The sequence below is a fragment of the Stegastes partitus genome, unplaced genomic scaffold (assembly GCF_000690725.1).
Source record: "Stegastes partitus isolate 25-593 unplaced genomic scaffold, Stegastes_partitus-1.0.2 Scaffold60, whole genome shotgun sequence".
NCBI lineage: Eukaryota > Metazoa > Chordata > Actinopteri > Pomacentridae > Stegastes > Stegastes partitus.
Genome location: NW_007577791.1, coordinates 1064561 through 1086564, shown reverse-complemented (window position 1 = coordinate 1086564; position 22004 = coordinate 1064561). Strand labels below are relative to the sequence as shown.

The window sequence follows — 22004 nt, the reverse complement described above, 5'->3', positions numbered from 1 at the left end:
GGCTTTGAATTGAGAACATAAATGGTATTTAAAAAAACAGAATACGTTCCATAGCTGTACATCGTCGGCCGCGTGGCCTAATGGATAAGGCGTCTGACTTCGGATCAGAAGATTGCAGGTTCGAGTCCTGCCGCGGTCGAATGTTTTGTTTTTATTCCCCTTGAGTGCTGTATTTTCCCTGCAAAATTTAACTCGGTTGTCTATTAATAACAAATGTCCCCTCTACGTGGAAAATCGCTTTGTTGTGATTGTGCTTTAACGTATTCATCTGCATCCTCAATTTTTTTCCCCCAGCTTCCTCATGTGGATGTGAAAGAGGAGGCACAGTGTCGCTGTCGGTCTTATTTCACTGCAACACCTGGTTCATTCCAGCCTTATGATACAGCCACGCTTCCCCTAAATGGTAGCTTTGCTTAATGCACCTACAGTAAAGGGGATTTTTTTGTCTCCCTCCAAACGTGTTATGTTTGCCTGTGTTGTGTTATCCCGGATGCTGTTTGATTGTTAATGCTGCTGTGTTTTGTCGTGTTGCTTCCCGGCAGACGATGGCGGATGACACTGAGGATGTTGAGCTGGACTTTGCTGCTGACGAGCAGGAGAGGGCGCGGAGAAGCGCAGTCATAAGGTGCACCGCAAGAGATATCGTCACAGAATCTCAGTGTTTCTGTTTTAATTGATGTAGAATCAGCAGGGATTGCCTCCAGCTTTGTGCAATTATTTACATCTAAATCAACTTCATTGGACAAGTTGTGCTTTGTCATTTGCAAGCAAAATGACTCAATCCTGCAGAGTACGCATGGGTTTGCACATGAAATGTTTTCTGGTTTAGATTTTTTATGAATTGCATTTGTATAAGTTGAGGGACATTATAAAATTGCAGGATTTTTTGAGGCTATGCAGTCATCTCCTGTTTAATATTACTGTCCTTTAATCACTATGCCAGGTTGTTTCAATGTGCAGTTAAGCTTTTAGGGAGTTCTGTTAATGTCACTGAATTTGCTTCAGCTTTAATACAGATGAGAATCTCCAACAGCAGAGGTTGAAGCTGAATAGCAAATATGATCAAATTAAATCAGCTGTCCTCAAAGCTAAGAGAAGAAATTAGTTTATTTCTCCACAAAGGTCCCGATTTAAAATAATAAAGATTTCCAAGACACTTCAAGTTACGAGAAAGATGATTAGAATTATTGGTTAAACAGCAAACCTCTGCGCATGTGGAAGAAAAAACTACATTTCTCCAAGAGGAATCAGATGATGCTATAACTCAGTATTACAGCATTACAGCCAAATACCTGCAGGAAGGGAGAAGACTCTGAGAAAACAAATGCAATGCATGTGTGACAAGAAGAACACTATCCCACAGTGAAATGTGGAGGTGGGTCCATGTGGTTGTGGAGATGTTTTCTGCTGCAGGAGCCGGAAAACTTGATCACTTTCTTCACGAACAAGACCGTTTTGAAGAAGAATGTGATGCCCTGAGGCCTTACCAGCAAACAGTGATTTACGTTCAAGTCAAGCGGAACGTGTTTAAGTGGCCAACTCAATTCCTGGATTTGAATTTAGTAGAAAATCCTCAGTGGGATTTAAAGTAAGCAGCACCGATTTTAGTTAATTGGAAGTTTTTGCACACGAAGAACAGGTTTTTTAAAAAAGTTTTCTCGGAGCTTGTGAGAAACTATTGGAAACATTTAGAGGAGGTCATAAAGGTCAAAAGATTGTAATATTAAACTAAAATTTGGGATACAATAATGCTTAGTGGCCCTCTTGGAGTAGTTAGTACTGTTAGTAAGGTCAACTTTACATCCTAAAAAGCGCTTTGTTAAACTGTCTTTGCCAGTGAAGGCCTTAGCTGACATGTTTTTAATAAATTTATTTCACATCACTGGAAGGTTTTGCAGGATTTTAACTGCGACTCTATGGCTCATTTGTTCTATAAAAGGACCCCACCTGCTCCAGTTCGACCTTCTTCACTGACATTTTAGGCTTCTAATTCATCACTTCTTCTGATTTCAGACACCCTCTGGCCTCCTTTTTCCACCTGTTTTTTCGTGTGGTTGCCATTGTCGTGTATTTGCTGTGTGACTGGATCAGCAAGAACTTTGCGTCATGTTTTGTCCTCATCATCGCTCTGCTGTCTTTCGACTTTTGGTCTGTCAAGGTAAGAGGTCAAATAGGTCAGCCACAGATTCTCCTTGCCTCCGTATTCATTAGAGCGTTTTATTGCTATAGTGGCTTTATCCACCGGGCTAGTTCTCAACGCCCACGGTCGTGCTGCATTGTTTCAGAATGTGACTGGTCGGCTGTTGGTGGGGCTTCGCTGGTGGAACCAGATTGATGAAGATGGAAGGAGCCTCTGGGTATTTGAAGCCAAAAAAGTGAGACACTAATCTTTGTTGTTGTTAGTTTAGCTTAGCATTGTTGGGATATTAAACACTAGAATTTTGCTATCTATATATATATATATGTGTGTGTTTGTAGGCGTCCCGGGGCACTAACACTGGAACAGAGGCAGAAGCGAGAATATTCTGGCTTGGCCTGATCATCTGTCCTCTTATTTGGACATTTTTCTTCTTCACCTCCCTCTTCTCCCTGAAGATTAAATGGCTGGTAAGAGACACGTGCTGCTTCTGTGCATGTTCAGCAGAGCTACGTCCCATGATGTCCCTCTTAAATGTCCCTCTGTGTCCCTCAGTCACTGGTGGTAGCCAGCATGTCCCTCCAAGTCGCCAACCTCTACGGCTACCTTCGCTGCAAGGCGGGAGGCCACGATGGCCAGCCTCCAGACAAACGCTCTTTCTCAGGACAGCACCTCCTCCAGCGCGTGAGTGACTGACTGCATCACTTAACCTGCGCTGTTGTGCAGTTAACATGCCACTGTTAATTAAAACGATAACGATAATTCTTCCTCTCACAGCCGGACATCATCTTCGGGATACTATGAAGGTTACCTCCTGCACCTGTGCGGCCACTCTGCTGCACTTTGAGTGTAAGAAAAAAGATCCAGAGCTGCCTCTTCTCCAGAATTTCCTGGAAATGCGCCTACGCTTGACTGGCTTTGTGTCTCGTGCATGTTTTTGTTTCATGCTGTGGATTATTTACCTCACATGTTGGCTGTGGATTGATTCTGGCTATTATGTCAGTAAAAGAGAAGTGCATTTTACATGTATTGCTGTTGGTTAAACTCCACATATCTGCAATTTAATGCCACATGAAATAAGTAAAAACAGTATAGTTTTTAAACAGCTGTCTTAAATGTGTGATTAAAAACTGTATAAACGGGAAATGCTGTTAGCTGCAATCTGCAGGTTTCTGCGCTTTAGGGCGCCATAAAATGTATGTAAATAAATAAATGAAGTGTGAAAATGAATAAATACCTATTATTTAAATATTATTCAAGCATCACTAAAATCTTGCAGAGGGTGTTTATTTTAAACTTTTTAAAAATCTTTATTTTATTTTATTTTATTGCATGAGTTTTAGAAATATTAATGTGTGCACCAGGGGTTACAATCCAACTCAAATGCATTTTTATTTCTACTGTGATTCCAAACATAGTTGTCTAATTTACACTGACCAGGTGGAGCCAGGCACCAGTTTTAATACCCCGAGCCTGATACTCTGTGCACAGGTCAGAATAGTTTTTTGTTTTTTTTTAAATGCTCATTAAAAAAACTCGAAGGTTTTCTGCAAACTGGAATGCAGAGGGAGTTGCAGTGAAATTAAATATTCAGAGAGGACCATTATGCCAATCTTGTGTCTTAAATTCTGCCAATATTTGCTGTAAACATGGCTACAAGACATGACATGCTGGGACTGAAGCTAATGTATTATCACTGGTCCCAGTGTTTACCACATTAAAGGCGCCCAGAAAAAACATTTTCCTCCAGATTTGGAGGGAACTGTTCCTGCTCCTCTTGGCCCCTGATGTTAATTTCCCACACTTGCCACAAACGCCTCAGAGCTCAAAGATCCTTTATTTGTCTAGAAAGCTCACACCCATTGGCAGCCCGTGGAGCCGTGTGAACGTTGCAAGGCGCCAAATCCTTTTTTCTTCGGCATATCTTGTGATAATGTCAAGAGGATTGCAACTAAAAGTCACAAAATAAAGCAGTAGCTCACAAGTGGAGCAATTTGTCTGCCTGTGATCACCACAACTGTTTTATGCTGCCTTAGACACGGCGACGGTGCCACCATGGGAGTTAGATTTTTACACATTTCTCAGTTTAAACAGCTTGAGCTTTAACCGTGTGTGCCACATAACAAGGAAGTATTCTAGTATGAGTGATTTAAGCAAAGAATGGACGACAAAATCACTCAAATGGATTAAAAGGCAAGGAAAACAACCATGCAGCTTTGTGTTTTCTATTGATTTTTTTTTATTTTGCTTTCTACTAGAGCAGAAAATCAAGAATGACGTTTCAGTCTAAACTGCAGAGACAGCACGGAAGGACAGGAGTTATTTAAATCTTACAAACATTTCATAATTCCTCAAACTTCCTCCAGTGATGACGGTTGTGTGATACGATTGAGAGCTCCAGCAACAACTGAACTGGTCTTCATCAGCTACAGGAAAAGGGCTTCTGCATTGTTTGGTCTCATCCATTGCTATACATTTAATTATACTGACCAAAAACACAAAGGCAGCATGTAATATTTTAACACATTTTATCCAATATTTTTTAACATAAGTATTTTTTGTTTTCAGCATCTCTACAACAGAATGAATCAACAAAGTGTGCAGTATATTGGAAATGATGATGGGTAGATGGGGACTGGGGTCAACAACCAAAAGTCATAACATGTGTGAAGCACAGAGTTGTGCATATGAGGTTGTTAACGCTGCTTGTGGGATGTTGTCCAACTATTCCTGAAGGTCCCGGTGAAGCTGGCGGACATTTTGGTGAAAAGGACACAACGTCTGTCCAAAGCATCATGCGGCAGATTGTCTGTCGTACCATGTTGTCTGATTTCTTAGCAATTGCTGGAGTCTTGGACGCTGAAGTGTCCGACTACAAGCTTAACTGACATGCCGGCGTGCAGCCCGGTCTTCTGTGGCATCGTGTCATTTGCATAAAGCTGCATTTTTAAGGTGACCTTTTATCGTCGCAGGTCAAAGGAGTGTCTGGTCACATTATCTGATTGTTGTCCTTAAATGCAACACCTAACTAGAATGTGGGTAAACTTAGTGATCAATGGGCAGGAATAAATACTAACTAGCTGCACTTAATGTACAGGAAACAGTTGTGTAACACACTGGTACATGTGTATATTTCTGCACATATGATATTCTGAGAATGTTTCATAAGTTTATTGATTTGTTTTTGTTTATTGAAACTTTAAAAATGCAGGGAATTTTTGTTTTTGCACCCTGGATGTCATACACTTTGGATTTCCTACATTTTTTCCACCCTGCAGATTTTCCATACATGAAATTTTCCACATTAGATTCTGTAAATAGTTTCGTAATTATTCAATTTTAAGTTTTATTACACCTGTAAATAGTTGCTTTGCTGGAAATATTTCATGTTTAGAGCTAGTGACTATGATTGTAGGCGCTGAAACAACATAATTTCTTGCAAAGGATCAATAAAGCGTCTATCTATTTATATGTCACAGCTCAAAAACGTTTTGTACACGATTGGCTAAACTAAATTAAATCATCTTTTACACTCTCTCGCTCTCTCTTAGTGAAAAAAAAGACTTTTTGCATGCTAGGCCACTTTGTTTTAGTAGTAATAGAGGAGGTGTGAATGAAGGTTATTAACAAAAAAGCGGGAGAGTCAAAAAAAAAAGAGGAGTGAGACGTCTTGCGGCACGCGGACGCTCTTCGGAGCCGGCGGACGCTCTGATTGGTCAATCCGCCTCCCTGCTCCTGGTATGACGTCAGTGCGGGAGCGGGTTGTCAGACAGTGGAGGAAGCGCGCAGGCTGGAGGAGAAGCAGAAGCTGGAGGACCGAGGACCGAACCGGACTCATCAGGAGAGCTGCGGAGCTTCGCGTCCACAAGGGCCCCGATGTAGACGCAGAGAAAAAAAAAAACATCATCTGGAAAAATTCTGCACCAGCTAAAGTTGAGGACATTTGCCTGCAGAGTTTGCTTTTGCTCCTGGAACAGGTAAGAAACGCCTCTGGAAATAGACAACATCTGCACGTACAGCATCACATTTTATTTATTTATTTATTTTAACCAGCTTTGAATGTGCACAAATGCCATGTCTGTGTGTCTAACGCAAAAAGAAAAAGAAAAAAAAATGTAAGCACACTCATGATGTTTAGTTTAGCTTTTGGTTTAATTTTTACGCAAGAAAACATTATTTAACCACCACAAACGCCCTTGTGTTTCATACAAATGAAGGTGGAAAGCATACAGGCTGGGTGATCTTAAAACACACACACGCACACACACACATAAAAAAAAACCTTCTTCCATAAAGTACCACAACGTTACAGGCAAACTGCACTCCTCTGCCTGTTAAAATGATCAGGAACAAATTGGTTTTTGTAACAGCTTATGCGGATAATCCTTGTGATGTGAAATAGTCTAGTTTTAGAAGAAGTAGGCCAATCACAACTCTCATTAAAAGTAGGGATTCCTTGTCCCCAGGAGCACTAAAGAGCCAGGAGCAAATTAAAGCATGTTAAACCCCAGCTCAATTTAGATTTAGAAGATATTTTTTTCAGACAAAAAAAAAAGACGAAGAAGAAGAAAAAAAAAGAAAGACAGAAAAGTCAGCTGTTGATCTTGGAGCATCATTTAGCCATTGCTGCATCAAGAGCCATTTCCTCACCAAACACCGTGTCACAGTTTGGACACATGATCATCCAGCAGGCAGCTATGGGTCTAAAAAGTCTTCTAGATATTGCAATTGTGTGTGATTTTTGATGTTTAGTTCATTTATCTTAATGTTATTATAACAACAAGGCAAGTTTTCGTGATCGTTAAAGGCCACCAGTCATTTGTTGGAGGTGCCAAAGTGCCTTTAATTCAATAAAATCGCACGACAGGTCAATATGTAGTCCTCTGACTAAAAATGGGAAGTTTAGTGCCACAGATTAGCTCTGCAGGATGTCTTAAAAATAACTAAGTGTTTTATCTAAAGTGATAAATAATTCTTAGTGCAGGTGGAGATTTTTTTTTGAATGCAACTTCGTGCGTAAAATGTTATTTGAAATGGGTTCTGTGCGAGTTTAAGCTCAATTTTTAAAGCTGAAAAGAGCACATATTTGCAGAAGTGTCCATTTTTCTTATAGAAATATATCGAGATATTAGTTGCAAGAAAACACGAGCACAACTATTAAAAAATACTAAATGTTTTTATTTTTTTTAGCTATAGTAAATTCAAATATTTTTTTTCTATAATTCTACATTTACATACATGCAAAGTATAATTAGGTCAGTGTAATGTCAGCATTGAGTAGGCCTCTAACCACACAGCTTATTTCACGACATGCATATGTGACGCTTGAATGTCTTTAATATGTAATAATCAAATGCAACTGATCCATATCCTCTTATCGTGCGCTTTTACGCATCCGTTATTCGCCATAAACTCGGTTGTTTCGCTTTTTAAAAAAGAAACTAGGTGCGTAAAATGAGCTGGGAATGTGTTGTGAGATATTTCAGGCCTTCTAATGCAGCTTCACCTCCTTCTAGATCACGCCAGCATCATGTCGGGCTCCAGCATGAGAGAGTGTGTGTGTGTGAGAGAGAGGAGGTCTGTTTTTGTCTTTGGTTATCTAGCTGTATGAGTGTTAAATACCTGTCATAAAGCTAGATAACCGAAAGTAGAAATGACTTCCGTAAACGGTGTTTTCATGCCCGAAAAAGAAAAGAGGAGACTCTGCAAAGGTGGATTTTTTTTTGGCGGATTTCATCCCAGAAAGGTAAGAAAAGTTTTACTTTGAGGATAGTTATAATAATGATAATCAAATAAATAATCCTAGCTGGCTTGTGCAAAACGTACATTTACTAAAGTGGTGTGAAATATTTTTATAATGTTGCATATTATTTAATCTAAAGTCTGTTCCTCCTACACTAACAACACAAACAATTGTAGGCCTTTTAATAGTTTCAGAGCTTTATCTTTGCAGATTTATACATCATGCATCTCCCTGATGTTGTTCCTGTGATGTAATATTCTTTTTAACCTTCTCACAATGCTATGTGTTGTTTCTTTTGCTCACTTTGTGTATTAAAACAACCAAAAGTGCAAATAAAAGTAACCTAGCATCTTATTCAGCACTCCAGGCCCAGATCCTTTTATTTGCCCTTCATCTCACTTCAGTGTATTTTGAGGAGCTTTATGAATCGACTGAGGGCCCACAGTCGGAAATTGGCCCCGTTTTAGGGTGTTTAGGGTCCATTCAGTTCCTCTGCAACATGGTGCTGAATATTAAACAGCTCGCCCAGTATGGCTGGAGAGGGACCAGTGTAGAACTTCCTCCATTTCAAGGGCCTCAAAATTGGCAAACCGCGAGCCCTCAGATGTAGGAAACGCCTTATGAGAAAAATTCATTTCGTGAAATTAATCCAATATTGGAAGGAAGAAGGATACGGAATCACAACGGGCCTTTTTGATTTTGATTAAATTCCTTAAAAAAATAAAGTAAGGTGAACAGATTCTGCTCTATTCAAATGCCTCGTTTAGAGAGTACCAGTGAGCCAGCATCAACAATACCAGGACCTCTGAAAACTGAATCAGCTAAGCTCATTCAGCTGTTGTTATTTTATTATTTACCTGAGCTCTTTTCCTTCTGTGACATGCCAAAAGTGTCTTCTGTGCAAACCTATCACAGCGCATCTGCTGCTGCACATTCAGCCAGTGCAGCAACAGTAAGCATTTCACTTATTTTCTCGAGGTCCTCCAGGATTCCTCTCGAGGATCCCTGGAGGTGGCTGCTTTGGGACACACCGACGCTGCCAGTCTAGTCTGTGCTCATGCACTCTAGTTATATATTTCATATTACAGCCCTACAGTGTAAATCATTTACTTTTGTGTTTTGGAACAGCTATCTTAAAAAAAAACACAATTTTGACTTTGCTTAGATGGAAGAATGAGGAAGCTAATGATGCAGTTGAGTGGTGTAGCACCCTACACACACACACACACACACACACACACACACACAAGCACAAAAAACACTTGGCATCTGCATTTAAAGCTGTAGCGAATCCTAGACTCTTTGGGCTACATTGTGTCTTGCCTCAATGAGAAGGCCAAGGCCATCCTGTAGACAGGAGCTGAACTTTTCAACTTGGTACTTCAGCACTGTGCGGTGCATATGCTCAGCCCAGAGAATGCCACTAAAGCCTAAAGAGCACCAAAGTGAGATGAGTTTTCATTCACTCTGTTAACTACCTATTGCAGTAGAGCTCGCTGTCAACCCGGGCTAATTGCTTCGTTTCACAGTGAGATATTGGATATGTGAAAAGGCCGTGGTCCAAGTCTTTTCCAGAGCTTTCCCTGTTATAGGTAGCGTGTGAACATGGTGTGCCTCCTTAATGAATGGGAATAAAAACACTCGAGGCTTTCTGTATGTCCAAGGCATCCTTGATTTAACCTTTGTGCTTCAGTAATGTGAAGGATTCTTTTGGTGCTTCTTTTTTTTTGTCTTTTTTCGAGCAAAATACACACTCATGCCCTGAAAAACACAAATATGACGAGCTTGAATCCCTCTTTTGAGGAAGCAAAGCTGGTCAGAGCTTGAAAAAGTTTTGATAACTGGATGATTTACCACATCTCAGTGCACTTGTACAGCGCGTACCGCCGGAATAAAGAAAAACACAGCCGGTAGTTTCCTTAAAAACCCACAAGCCAGTGTTGTGCTCAGCTGCAATGACACCTTGAAATGCATAATGTACTTTTCATGTTTCACTCCTCTGTTTTCTCTCTTCTGCTCTTCTTACAGTCTTCCGATTAGCATTGAAAGATCTGGGATTCCTGAAAAGAGCCATCATTAAAAGAAACCGAGGAGAGAGAGGAGGGAAAAACGGTCGGTCCGGAATTGCCGCCTCCTCCCTCCTCCCTCCTCCCACCCTCACCCTTTTTACCCAAGAGCCTCTGATGCCATCTGTACTGCCAATGGAGACACTTTGCCTGTGCCAGGAGGCGGACAAAGACCCTGCCGGATCCCTGGAGTAACGGGCGCGCTCAGAGGAGCCATCTTGGGAGATGTTTGCCGCGACACCTAAAATGGCTGGGCTGGCATACGAGGTGAGCTGCATCATGGCTTTTTCTGTTGGGTACCAGTGGTGGTGGTGGTGGTGGCCAGGAGGTGGGGGGAGTGCATGTGATGGGGGAAGGGAACAGGAGGAAGGACGAGGGAGAGAAGAAGAGTTTCCCCATTTCCTCCCCAGTCACACATGGCCTCTCCCTTTTCTCTTCCATCTTCTGCTCCTGCTAATTAGCAGTTAAGGGGTGATGCGAGGGAGGGTGCTGGGTGAGGAAGGGTGATGGTGGTTGGTGGTAGAGGGGAGGAGGAGGAGGGGGGGAGGAGGCTGGGTAGCAAACAAAATTAATGAGCTGGCACTGGTTGAAGGAAACCTGCCATCCTCTCTTGTCATGGTGCTTCTTTACTCCCTGATGCACACCAGGCAGCGGTGTACGTCGCGTTTCCACCTGACAAACCTCACCGATTAATTCATGCAAAACCGCTTTTGTGGTGAAATTTGCATTATGGTATTTTAGCACCGTATTTTTCTTAATGTGCTAAAAAAAAAAAAAATCCTCAGCTTCGTTGAGGAGGGAGGATAATTTCCCATTTGCGTAATCGCATGGTTGTTTTTTAAAACCATTGCCGTCTTACATTCAATTTACTGTCTAAACAGAACACAGTTTGGTTCCTTGTGTGCATCACTGGTATTTATCATTCACATTAGAACACAGCCTACCCCTGCACACATACATGTCTTTGTGTGTGTTTTGTGCCAGGGTAAATGTACTTTTTTTTTTTTTTGCAATCGCCAAAGCTGCTCAGTTGTGCACAGAGAACCTTGACAAATTTTCAGTTGGATCTCATATATTTTTAAGCATTTGCTCTCAGCCATTGTGGTGTAATTGTGCTGCTACACACACTAAAAATGTCACACGCCACTAATGTAAAATGTCACATTCTTCCAAAATCTGACAAGGGCAAAATGACGCTGCCGAATATCAACGTTCCAAATCTTTACCAGCTTCACGCCTGCAACCTTTCACACACACAGACACACAGATCCTGAGAAGCGTCCTGGTCGTGGCGTAGAGCCGCCCTGAACCCCCCGGTGACTCCGACACAAACCTGAAGCAGAAAAGAGAGACACGTGAGCATGTGTGTCCAGGGCCAACATGTGCAGCTGCACTGCTTGTGTGTTAATGAACAGCACCGTGCGTTTTCACATTATCATTCAGCCCCGTTCTCTCTCTCACTCTCTCCCCCCTCAATAGCTGCCCCCCGACAGCCCCCCACTCCCCCTCCCACCCCATCCATTCCCCTTCGAAAAGCCTGCTTTCCCACTATTGTGGGAACTGGTGGTGCGGCGGGCCCGGGGCTGGGGGGCAGGGTGGGAAAGACCCTCCAGACTAGACATGAGCAGATGCCTGAGACATTAGACTGTCGTGCGGATCACCGGGGTCGGGGCGAGCCACTGAGTTTTAATGTGTATGCAAGTGTATGTGTGTTTGATATGTGTGCGATGGTGGTGGTGGTGGGGGGTTGTAGTCCAGACCCTGGAGTGCCACCTGACTGTTCATTAGTCTATTTACCCTCCTCTGCATGTCTGAAAGACATGGAGATGCTGTGTTTTCAGCTAAATGAGAGGGATTTCCCAGGCATTAGAGATGCATTTATACATGCTGTGCATATAGAACCTCAGGCTTCGTCACATGACGGTCTGCTGTTGGATTGTAATCACAGGTGTGCTGCATTGATATTTCACAAAGGTGCATTTTCACATTTTTAACATTAAGAATCAAATTCAAATCTTTGCAGTGAGCCACTCATCTGACATGCACTTCTTTATTTTATTGCAATTTACCATCTTTGTCCTCACTGGCAACAAAATCTACGCGTCCGTATCGCTCTCAGGGTGTTCAAAAAAACAGACCTCACGAAAATCTCACAAGACAATTGGTGGCACACCAATATCACCGCGAATGACTCAGCTAAGGCGATGGGTGTGCCCTGAGAAGCTGAATGATGTAACCTGCGGATAATGATTATTAATGAGCCTCATACTGTACGTGTGCCTCCACGAGATGTGTAAGGCATGTGCAGCACCACATGTCAAAAGATTATTCCCTCTCTTTATTCATATAAAAGACTCAGAGCTGTCTTTATAATTGCATTTGCGCTGCTCATCTGTGATATACAGCGGATTGCTTCAGGCAGATTTGACAGAAGAGAGAAAGCAAGGCGAAGTCAAGAAATTAATCTTGGAGATACTATGGCTTTGCTCCCTGCTTCGTTTTCTGTTGCAGATCTCCATGGTACATTAGGGAAAACAGAGGGGGCAGGAAGGGGGAAATGGTGAAATTGTTGCTTGTGGGAAAGTAAAACTGGCTCACGGGGGGAAAGGGTTAAAGATAATGGAGGCAAATGTATACGCGTATGTAAAGGAGGCGGCAGGTGTAGCACATGGGCGGCCATGTTTGAGCCACCAGCGTGATCTCTGCTGTTTGCTGACGATGTTAGCTCGTGTTAGCATGAGCAGTGCCACGCTAAGGCAGCTGCAAGGAGCTGGGCATGGAGGACTGATGTGTGTGTGTGTGTGTGTGTGTGTGTGTTTGAAAGGAGTAAGGGGGGAGGTCGACGTGCAACTGTATGTGATAGCTGCGGCAGTCGACACAGGCAGCATGGTCAAAGAGAGGCGGTGACTGAAGCAAATTTGTCAGGAAAATGTATTCGTCCTCACTACGTCTTGCCAGGAGAGCAATCGCTTCCTCTAGTATTTGGAGGGTGTAAAAATGAGCGACATGCACAAATGCACACAGAATATTTCTTCGTCTAATGATTACTGAGAGCTGTAATTCTCGCTAAATGCAGTACGGTGGGGGAAATAACATGAAGTGATTGCAAATGAGCAAAAAAAAAAAGGAAGGTGGTGGTGGTGGTGGTGGAGGGAAACAAATTTAAATATGCTGTCATCTTGATTTCGATAATACGTGGTGTCCTCTAAACACTTGGTAAAACTGCTTAAGTGTCCGCTCTTAATCTGCTCTGAAACAAAAGAGTTTTCAATCAAGATGGTCTGGAGCGGCTGCAGAGGGAGGTCAGCAGCTCTGACACCGTGTCAGGAGGATTTAGGATCCCAACGTCCCCGAATCTTCCTCTGCTCGCTGTAGATACCGTTACTTAAATATTCATTCTTCATTCCTCCATTCCTCCTACTTGTACATAACTTTAAATGTGACAGAAAAATGTATTTCCCCTCAAGAAAATGGCAGAATAGAGATGATTACCTTCCCCTTTCTTTCTCTCCTCTGTTATTCATTATTAACTATGTATTGCTTTTGCTATGTGGGATTTTCAGTGGAGGGAAATTATAATGTATGACATGATGAAGTGACAGTAGCCGGCGCTCACTTCCCATTCTGTGTGGGTGCAGCAGCGTAGCCATAGTAGCGATAAAATGTTAATACCATATAGCTCCTGGGTTACCTCCTCACTATGTGTGGACACTATTAATGTTTTAACGGCTCTGCTGTGGTATATAAAGCCCGGCTCACGGGCCGCCCATAGTCTTGGATGAGGTCCAATGTGGGTCAAGCGAGGCTCATTGGTGCTCTTTAATGCAACTTTGGCCGAGACTAATCTAGCACAAAGCCCAACGTTAAGTATCTTAGAGGAAGATGGAGAGAAGTTTCTACATCCCAGGCTTTTCAGATTACGTCTGTTGGCTGTGGCATCCCTGAGTAGGGGTCCCGTGTGCTCCAATGAAAGTGGAGGGAGAATTAGGTGACTGAGCCTTTAATACAGCGGCCCTTTGCAATCATATCAGGAGATGAGGTTCTAGGGTGACTCGTATTAGGGGGGAATCCTTTGCGTGACCTCTTTTTTTTTTGTTGTTTTATGCCGAGTTGCGTTCGCGAAAAGCAGCGAAAAGTTCACACTGTGCATGTTGCATGTACGACTCCATCACCGCGTCGGAACCCAAGTTCAAGTTCATGGGTGCAGCCGCTCCGTCTGCGGCCGGTCAGGGAGTTGAGAGCGTCTGCGGCCACCCTGGAGTACAAGAAGAGGAGGAGGTGGGTGGGTGGGTGCGGGGGTACGTAGCCTTTGACCTCTGTTAGGGTTGCTATGGGAAAGAGGCCAGTCAGCTCAGTAATGTAAGACTGAAAAGGCCGAACTGTCAGAGCTGTCCAGCAGACATCAACCCCCCACGACACGCACACACAAGCTCCAGCCCATTCACACATACTCACAGATGGCACGGGCCAGCTTGGGAATGTTAGCGGCGAGAGGCGAACGCTTTATGTTCATCAGACACTGTTATAATTCATCCAACCTTTAGAGCTGCACAGTCTACACCTCTTCCTCGGAGCATTCTGTTGGGCCGCTTCTGTCTCGTTTTTCAGCCTCATCCTACACATCTGAACGCCCATTGTGTGTGTGTGTGTGTGTGTGTGTGTGTGTGTGTGTGTGTGTGTGTGTGTGTGTGTGACGCCCAATCTACAATTACTGCGATAAAACACCTGTGAGAAAGGAAAATAAGTTCTTTCATTGCGTGCAGAGCTTTTGTCCTTTTTTGGAAGCTTTTCAAAGAAAAAATTTGCTCCCTTCCTAAAACAGAACTTGGGTCTTTCTTATAATACTTATAATATAATCAAAAGAAATCAGCAGAGATGTAAAATATTTTACCAAACAGCAGCCTTTATGTTATCATATAGTGTGATTACAATGCAAGTAAACTGTTTCTGTGGCTCATACTTTGTGTTCATGTACAGATCTGACTATTGACAGTATGTATAACATTTAAATTCAAACCAAACACAAGTGTCTTACTGTGGAAAAAAAATCACATTTTCCCTGTAATCTGTGTTGACAAATACACATATACATGAAGAGTAATTCATTATGTTGAGCACCAACCTCTCTTCCTGTGTTATCTTTCCTGTTATTGATCTTTTTAGGATAAACTACACGGGTTAACGTTCAGATAAAATAATCTGCTCCATCAGTGAACCACACATATCCGTGTCTGCTACATTTCACATGGTCAGCGTTTGATGTTTGAGTGACTGCGTGTCAGAGTGGGCATGCAAATCCACTGATTGTAATATGTGCATGTTCCATGCCCCCTCTGTAAACGTGTGCGAGTGTGGCCTCATTTAAGGTTGCATTCATTCAGGGGAGGGGTCTCGCGAATAAAAGAGCGCGTATTTGCATACGCTGCATGCTGTCTGCAGAGAGGGAGCAGTCAAAAAAAGATATCAGAGGTGGACAAAGAGAACGAGGACAAATCCTTCATTGTGGGCTTGGTGGGAGAAAGGGCTCATCTGAATTGGGGAGTGGGTGAAAATTGACAGAGAAAGAGTTCGGGCTGGTTCCCTGTGGGGATAAAAGCCTTAAGATCCCTCCATCCATACAGCCTGAAAATGGAAGAGAAGAACAACATGCAGAGCACAGGGGCCTTTTTTTTCTTTTTTTTCTTTTTTTTTTTTTTGCAGGGCATGAAAAGGAAGTTTGTTTTTCTGAAACACTGCTTACAATTTGTGATGTAGAAAATTAAAAATCATGCACAACAACAAATTCACTATTGCCAAAACAGACTGTGGAACAACCAAAGAGCTTAGGTCTGCACAGTCCTTATTGACTTTTATATTGTTCCTGAAACATGGCTCCATAGACTCGCTTTTATATGACTTTTATGTGGGAAGTTATTCACCCTTTTTATGTGTTGTTTTACCCGTTGGCCCTTTGTTTTTTTTTTTGGTTTTTTTGTTTTGTTTTAATTTCTTTTATTGCAAAGGTTTGCTGTTTTTAATGACTGCTCAGCACTTTGCCTGCTCCGAAAATGCTTCCTAATAAAGCTTTTAATTATTGTCATGAATGCTTCATGTACTAGTTTTGGGCAAAGCTAATTTACTTTTATGTGATATTGTCAATCCCTAAACAGGATGTGTTGTACAGTATCTTCGCAATCTCCTTTCTTTCCTTCTGCTCAAAAAATGTGAATTATTACAACTTGCATGCAGAGTGAAAGAGTTTCCGAAGCCAAGTTTGATTCTCATGCTAATGATTCCCTCCATCCTTTTTGTTGTTTCTCCTCAGGATGGGACAGAAACTGTGAGCATCTCTGCACTCTGTAGGAAGCTTTTGGCACAAAGACATCGTGGACCAAACTCAACCAAATGTCGTCATCGGATTGTCGGGACTCTCTGCAGAACTCGAGAGATTATCGGTCTGATAAACGCTGCGAGATGATGTGGAAACAAAACTCGTACAGCTCAGGATGCGTCTGATACTCTCGGTTATTTTAAGATACTGTAATGATGAAGTTGCAGGTGATTGATGAAACTATTGTTTTAAAAAACTGCAAATGCCTTACATTTCTTATTTTGCCCTCAGGAATGTGCATACATTTTCATAGCTAATGAATGTTTTAATTAGTGTTTTTAATTCATTCATTTAATTGCTTTTGCCTCTTGTGTTAAAGTTTAAAGTGCAATATAAGTTTAAAAATGATATGAATGTATCGTCAATGAGAGTAAAATAAAAAAATATATATTTTAAAAAATATTCTCTGTGCTCAGCTCTTGTTTTTGAGCAGTCTGTGTTGGCAGATTGTGACATTTGATGGGATGACATTTAATATCCAAAGGTTTTTTACATTCTGAGAGGAGTTTTATTTTGAAATCTTCCAACAACAACAAAAAAAAGAAATTAAAGTGGGTCTAAAATGGACAAGTGGCAACGTATTTAGCAGTCAGGAGCTCCTTTTTCTTTCTTTTTTTTTTTTTTACTTTCTTTTTCAGATGGTAATGTGTGCCAGGCTCGTGCGCACAAATGTTTGAGTGACCTCACATTAAGTTTTAATTTGAAGGAGCAGACAGAGTAAGAAAAGCTCATCAGGAGGACAAGGAAGTGGCTCTGTCCGCTATAAAAATATACGATAAGACTTTGCTCCTATAGCATTTATATTTTAGTTATCAAGGAAATGTAAACGAGTATTTTATTACTATGATGATATATTTTTTTTTTTTACATTTCCGGATTTTTAGCTGCGCTTTGAGAATAACCAAAAAAATATTGGGGAAGAAAAAGGTTGAATACTTACGATCATTTAAAAAAATCTGGGTTGAAACGACGAAGCTTGTTGTTTAACTTGAGCTCAAACCAAACGTGTCAAGGACCGTCAGGGACCAGTTTCGACGATTAATCAGGTTTTTCGGGGATTACAGGCCGTCAATCAGTGTCCGACCGATGTGTGTCCGGAGTCAAACAACAGATGGACATGCGCGGGGTCAACAGGGGATTATTCCCACTCTTTGTGTGGAGACAAGCAAAGCGCTTAGAGGTGACAGAAAAACACAGACATGTCCATTAGTCACAACACTTCCTCTCTTTGGAGATCAATGTAACAGGGCTGGACAGAAAAAGCAGAAAACCACTGTATTTATTACTCAATAAATTACTATTGCATCGTTTATTTATTTGATTTTACTCTATTATATGATACGATTTTTTTTAATTCTAAAAAAAAATCCTGTTATGAATCCATTAATGCAGCATTGTATGCAGTGTTAAAAAAAACCCAAACATAGCATGGTAAAAAATGTTTTTCTTGTAAGAGAAAATGAAAGTAAAAGCATTAAAGTGCATGAATGTATGAGGCTTATTTCACTTTTTTTTAAAAAAGCATAATCCTGTCTCCATCAAAGAGAACTAAAAAAAAAAATGTAAAGAGAAGATTTGTGTCAAAGTGTCAGCAGCAGAATAACAAAAGTAAATTTAAATGCCATATACAATACAAGCTTCTATATATTAAATAGGGCACAAGAACAAAGGTACTGAAACCAAAAGACTAAACAAACAGGCTAAAGAGAGGATTTAATGTTGCCAAAAGAAAAAAATAAAAATAAAAAAATGTAATTATACAGTTACTTAAGTGTGAACAACTTGTAAAATCACTTTTTTTTCTCCCCTCCTTAAATCTAAAACCAGCCTCCCAGCAGAGGAGATCTCAGTCCAGGAGGCCCACGCAGGAGTCAGCATGTTTTCAATCCATCCACACACTACAGCAGCTGATTTCGGTGATTAGTTCCCCTCTCTGGATGAATGGAAACCAATTAGTGGAATCAGCCTCTGTAGAGCCTGGATGGAAGCGAACGCCCCAAAATGTTCAAACGATGTTGTAAAAACTGTTACACTGGTGTGATTTTCATCATTAGGAATGTTTCATATTCTGCCGGCTTTACCCTACACGCTCCGCAAATGTGTTGCTTTATGTTTCTCCCTGCAAACAGACGTCAGAGAGCTCCAGGAGTAATTGTGGCGCCTTCAGTGTCCTCCTTCTTCTGCAGAAAGTAATTGCTTGAATCAGCTGCTTGGGGGCAAATATTGCTTTTTGATGAATGTCTTGTGAGGCGGGGCATCTGGTCAGGGACCTGTTGGTGAAGTCCCAGGTCGGCAGGGGTCAGGGGGGCCGCGATCTGGACAGTCCCCCAGAGGACAATAAACAGGCCGGAGAGTGGCAGAGGTCAGAGGCTGCCCGAGCCAGAAGCAAAGGTCAAGGGCTGCTAATTAAGTGGCTATTTCCTGCTATTCCCAAGTGACCACTGGACTCAGAGACGGACAAGAAAATGCACGGAGAAGTCTATAGGAGGTCAATAAAAGCTGTTAACTAGAAGAAAAGCAGTGAGTGGAACAACATATGACAAAAGGTAAAGACAACAGCAGGCTCATTTCTTTTTACAAGAGGCAATAAAATAAAAATCTGAGAATTTAACATCTAAGTATACAATGCCATATACGCCATTGTTTCTCCAAATATAACATTAATTTATATTTAATTCTTCCAGCTCAGTATTCTCACATTTGTACGTCTTTAGGAGAGGCTAGCATCGAGGAAGGGCCTCACTGCTCAAGTTGAGGAATCCAAACATTTTGGAGGGAAAGTAGGAGTCGGTGGGAGCTGTTTATGCCTTTCCAGCCAGTGAATTAGCCTATGTGTATGATCCCTTAGCATAAGAATGGAGATGGGGCCTGTGAACTCCTCTGACACTGACCTTTCTCCCAGGATGTGAATAGTATCACTCAAGGGCTGCCCGGCAGCCTTTCAGTCGGACCTGAGCCTTGGCCTCGCCTAAACTTCTAATCAGGCTGATTTAATGTATCCTACAAGTCCTTCCTCACAGCCCGCCCCAGCGCTGCTTCAGAGGAGTCACTGTGCAGCCATTTACTGCAGCCGAGCCTCTGGGCCCCCGCACTCTGGGAAGTTAGAGGAGCTGGTTTGAAACAACAGGGGGCCCTTTCTCCTTCCCAAAGAGTCTGGGTCTCTTTATAATCAATTGGTTCCTCCTCCAAGGAGCTGATGCCTAATCCAAACTGGTTTGGACTTTCTCAGATTGTGTAGAAAATAGAAATACAAAAAGAAGGAACAATATCTATTCTTAAAAAAATGCTTCCACATGAAATTGTAGTGTTTCATTAAATTGGCAAAGCTAAAAACAGCTGAAATAAAACAATACTGAATCATCCTACTGTACATCCGCATATTACAGGACAATATAAACACAGATTGATATGGATTGACTGATGCTGCACATAATACAATTCATGTTGCTCATAGCTGATGGTTTGTATTCGTATTAATGTAAAAATGTACCCTTTGCACTGCCTTTATTTCATTTATTTCCAACATATTTGGCCAATAAAGCTCACTGTGACTCTGACAAAGTTTATTCTGTTACTGAAATAATTGCTATTAGAAATAATCCTGCAGATTTTAATTCAATTTCAAGGTATAAAGTCATTTGGGGGCACGTAAAGTCAAATGCAGACGCCATAAATGAAGCCCAGCAGCACAAAACGGTACTGAAAGGACAGCGCCAAGTGGAACTTATCTGCCATTATACCATCATGTCAGAATGAAAGTTGGCACACCTTTCCTGGGCAATAACCTTTATGTAAAAGGGCTGCATATTATTTAGTAAAATTGCTGTATTTTCATTTAAGTGTGCCTCTGTTTAAAGATTTATTGAAAGCTAAAAGAAAAAAAAAAGTAGGAATCTTCATCACATTCCTACAAGACTTACACATTCGCTTCACCTGATCACAATCTATAAAAAATAGAATTAACAATTTTAGTGGAGATAAAGGGCTTTTTCTTTGCTTTTCAAGAGAGTAAAAATAATGTTTTATTTAATATATTTAAATAATAATTATAATTTGAACTTCTTGTTGGTTGGTAACAGGCTGGAGGTTAATTTACACTTTTTTTCTTTTTTTAATTTATGACTTTACATTAGTGTTTACAGCTCAAGTGGCTGCTTTGATTGGTGTGTAGCAGCATCAATGCAGCTTGTCCCGCCTCTCGTTGCAGCTCGTTCCCGGGCTGCCTGTAATACAGTTAATAGACGGGCCGTGTTAATGCACTGTGGCTCCTCTGAGATCCAGCCTCAACCTGCTCGCTGCATCCATCAGCTTCTCTTACAGGCTGCGGGCACACGTAAACGCACGTCAGGAGGGATTTGAAATGGTATATTTGAAAAATAAACAGACAGAGGTAAATGTAATATTGGTGTTTTTCCTCTTTTTATTGTAAAGGCTTTTTGCGCGCAGAAGTTAAGCCCACTTGGGTGGTTAATAACTAAACGCCCGGTGCCAAATAACGCGCAATGCCTCCAGAGTGCAAAAAGTCTTCAGGGTTACACAAATAATTTCCTCTACAAATAATTTAAAAACAAGCGGGATGTAGCTCGTGGTTTTCGTTTGAACCTTAACATTTTTTAAAAACTGCATTGATTTTACAGAAACGAATTTTCGGTTTCATGATGCGTTCTAACGAAAATTAAATGAGTGAAAACGTGGTCACCGTTTGGAGAAAATGCATTTTATATATTTAAAAAATTAGTTCAGAAGAAAGTAATTCAGATGTGAGAATGAATCAGTGGAGGCTGTTTTAACTACAGCAGCTAAAACAAGAAGGATGCAGCATTCTGTTATAATCACATTATAATATAAGGATTTCTGTTATTATTGCTATAACTTGCAGAGATTGATTTTAATTTAATGTTGATTCAACCCAACTGAAATTACAAAATGCAGCCTAACTCTAATAGTGGTCTTATAAGCAGCTTTTTCATTCTAAATTACATAAACAGGTGAAATCAGCTGATAATCTGCAGGTTTATCTGCAGTTTTACAGTAAAACTAAATGGTTTAGGTCCTGCAGAGGCAAATACAGTCAATATGTGGACTCTTCACGCTCCAGTGGGCAAAAAAAAGTTGGCTGCCTTTCGTCACTTTGTTTGCATTTGTGTGTTCCACATCACTGTCCATGTCTGCTGTTGGGACAACATTTAATGTGAGATAAACCTTCTGCTGCCACAGCTGGCTTTGTCTTATGCTCTGTGGTGCTGATCAAACAACCTCCAAATGTCTCCTAAAGGAATGAGCTGATTCACACATTTACAATCAGAATAAAGAACAAAAACAGACATTTGATTAAAGAAAACTGAAACTAATTCAAAGGCTTTTAAGAGACAGTCAGGAGGGGGAAACAGGAGAGAGGGCATTATGTGAGAGAAAGAGTGATGAGACCCCGTCAGTGCGCATGCTCACAGCGAGGCGTTGAGAGGCTCATCAGAGCTGCACGCAGTGTGGGTTGGCATCTTTCAAAAAGCCACGTGAGGCCTCAGCCATTCCCTTCTCTCACAAATCTGTCATGACATGCTGGCAGCTCGGTGCTGATTGGCTGAGGACGGAGTGAGTCAGCAGTCAAAGGTGAAAGGTAAAATGTAGCAGAGCTGCTCGCAAATGTTCCTCACTGCAGCTTCAAGCTGATTAATAAAACAAAATTAA

The 22004-nt window shown here is 41.5% G+C and overlaps 1 protein-coding gene and 1 non-coding gene across 2 annotated transcripts; both read left to right on the top strand.

Moving 5' to 3' along the window:
• The first annotated feature begins 66 nt into the window (after positions 1-66).
• On the top strand, positions 67-139 carry trnar-ucg (transfer RNA arginine (anticodon UCG)). Its single transcript has one exon. It is a non-coding gene; the product is annotated as a tRNA-Arg (tRNA).
• A 406-nt stretch (positions 140-545) lies between these two features.
• On the top strand, positions 546-3111 carry LOC103353095 (Golgi apparatus membrane protein TVP23 homolog A). Its single transcript, XM_008275875.1, has 6 exons — positions 546-625; positions 2014-2158; positions 2286-2375; positions 2479-2607; positions 2693-2821; positions 2915-3111. The coding sequence occupies exons 1-6, from the start codon at positions 546-548 to the stop codon at positions 2939-2941; spliced, it is 600 nt and encodes a 199-aa protein (XP_008274097.1). The 3' UTR covers positions 2942-3111.
• The last annotated feature ends 18893 nt before the right edge of the window (positions 3112-22004 follow it).

Excerpts from the sequence above, each read along its gene's own strand:
- LOC103353095 (XM_008275875.1), top strand. The coding sequence starts at position 546 with ATGGCGGATGACACTGAGGATGTTGAGCTGGACTTTGCTGCTGACGAG. Across the intron at positions 2,159-2,285 it reads TCGACTTTTGGTCTGTCAAG|AATGTGACTGGTCGGCTGTT; the intron begins GTAAGAGGTCAA and ends GCATTGTTTCAG. Across the intron at positions 2,376-2,478 it reads GGGTATTTGAAGCCAAAAAA|GCGTCCCGGGGCACTAACAC; the intron begins GTGAGACACTAA and ends GTGTGTTTGTAG.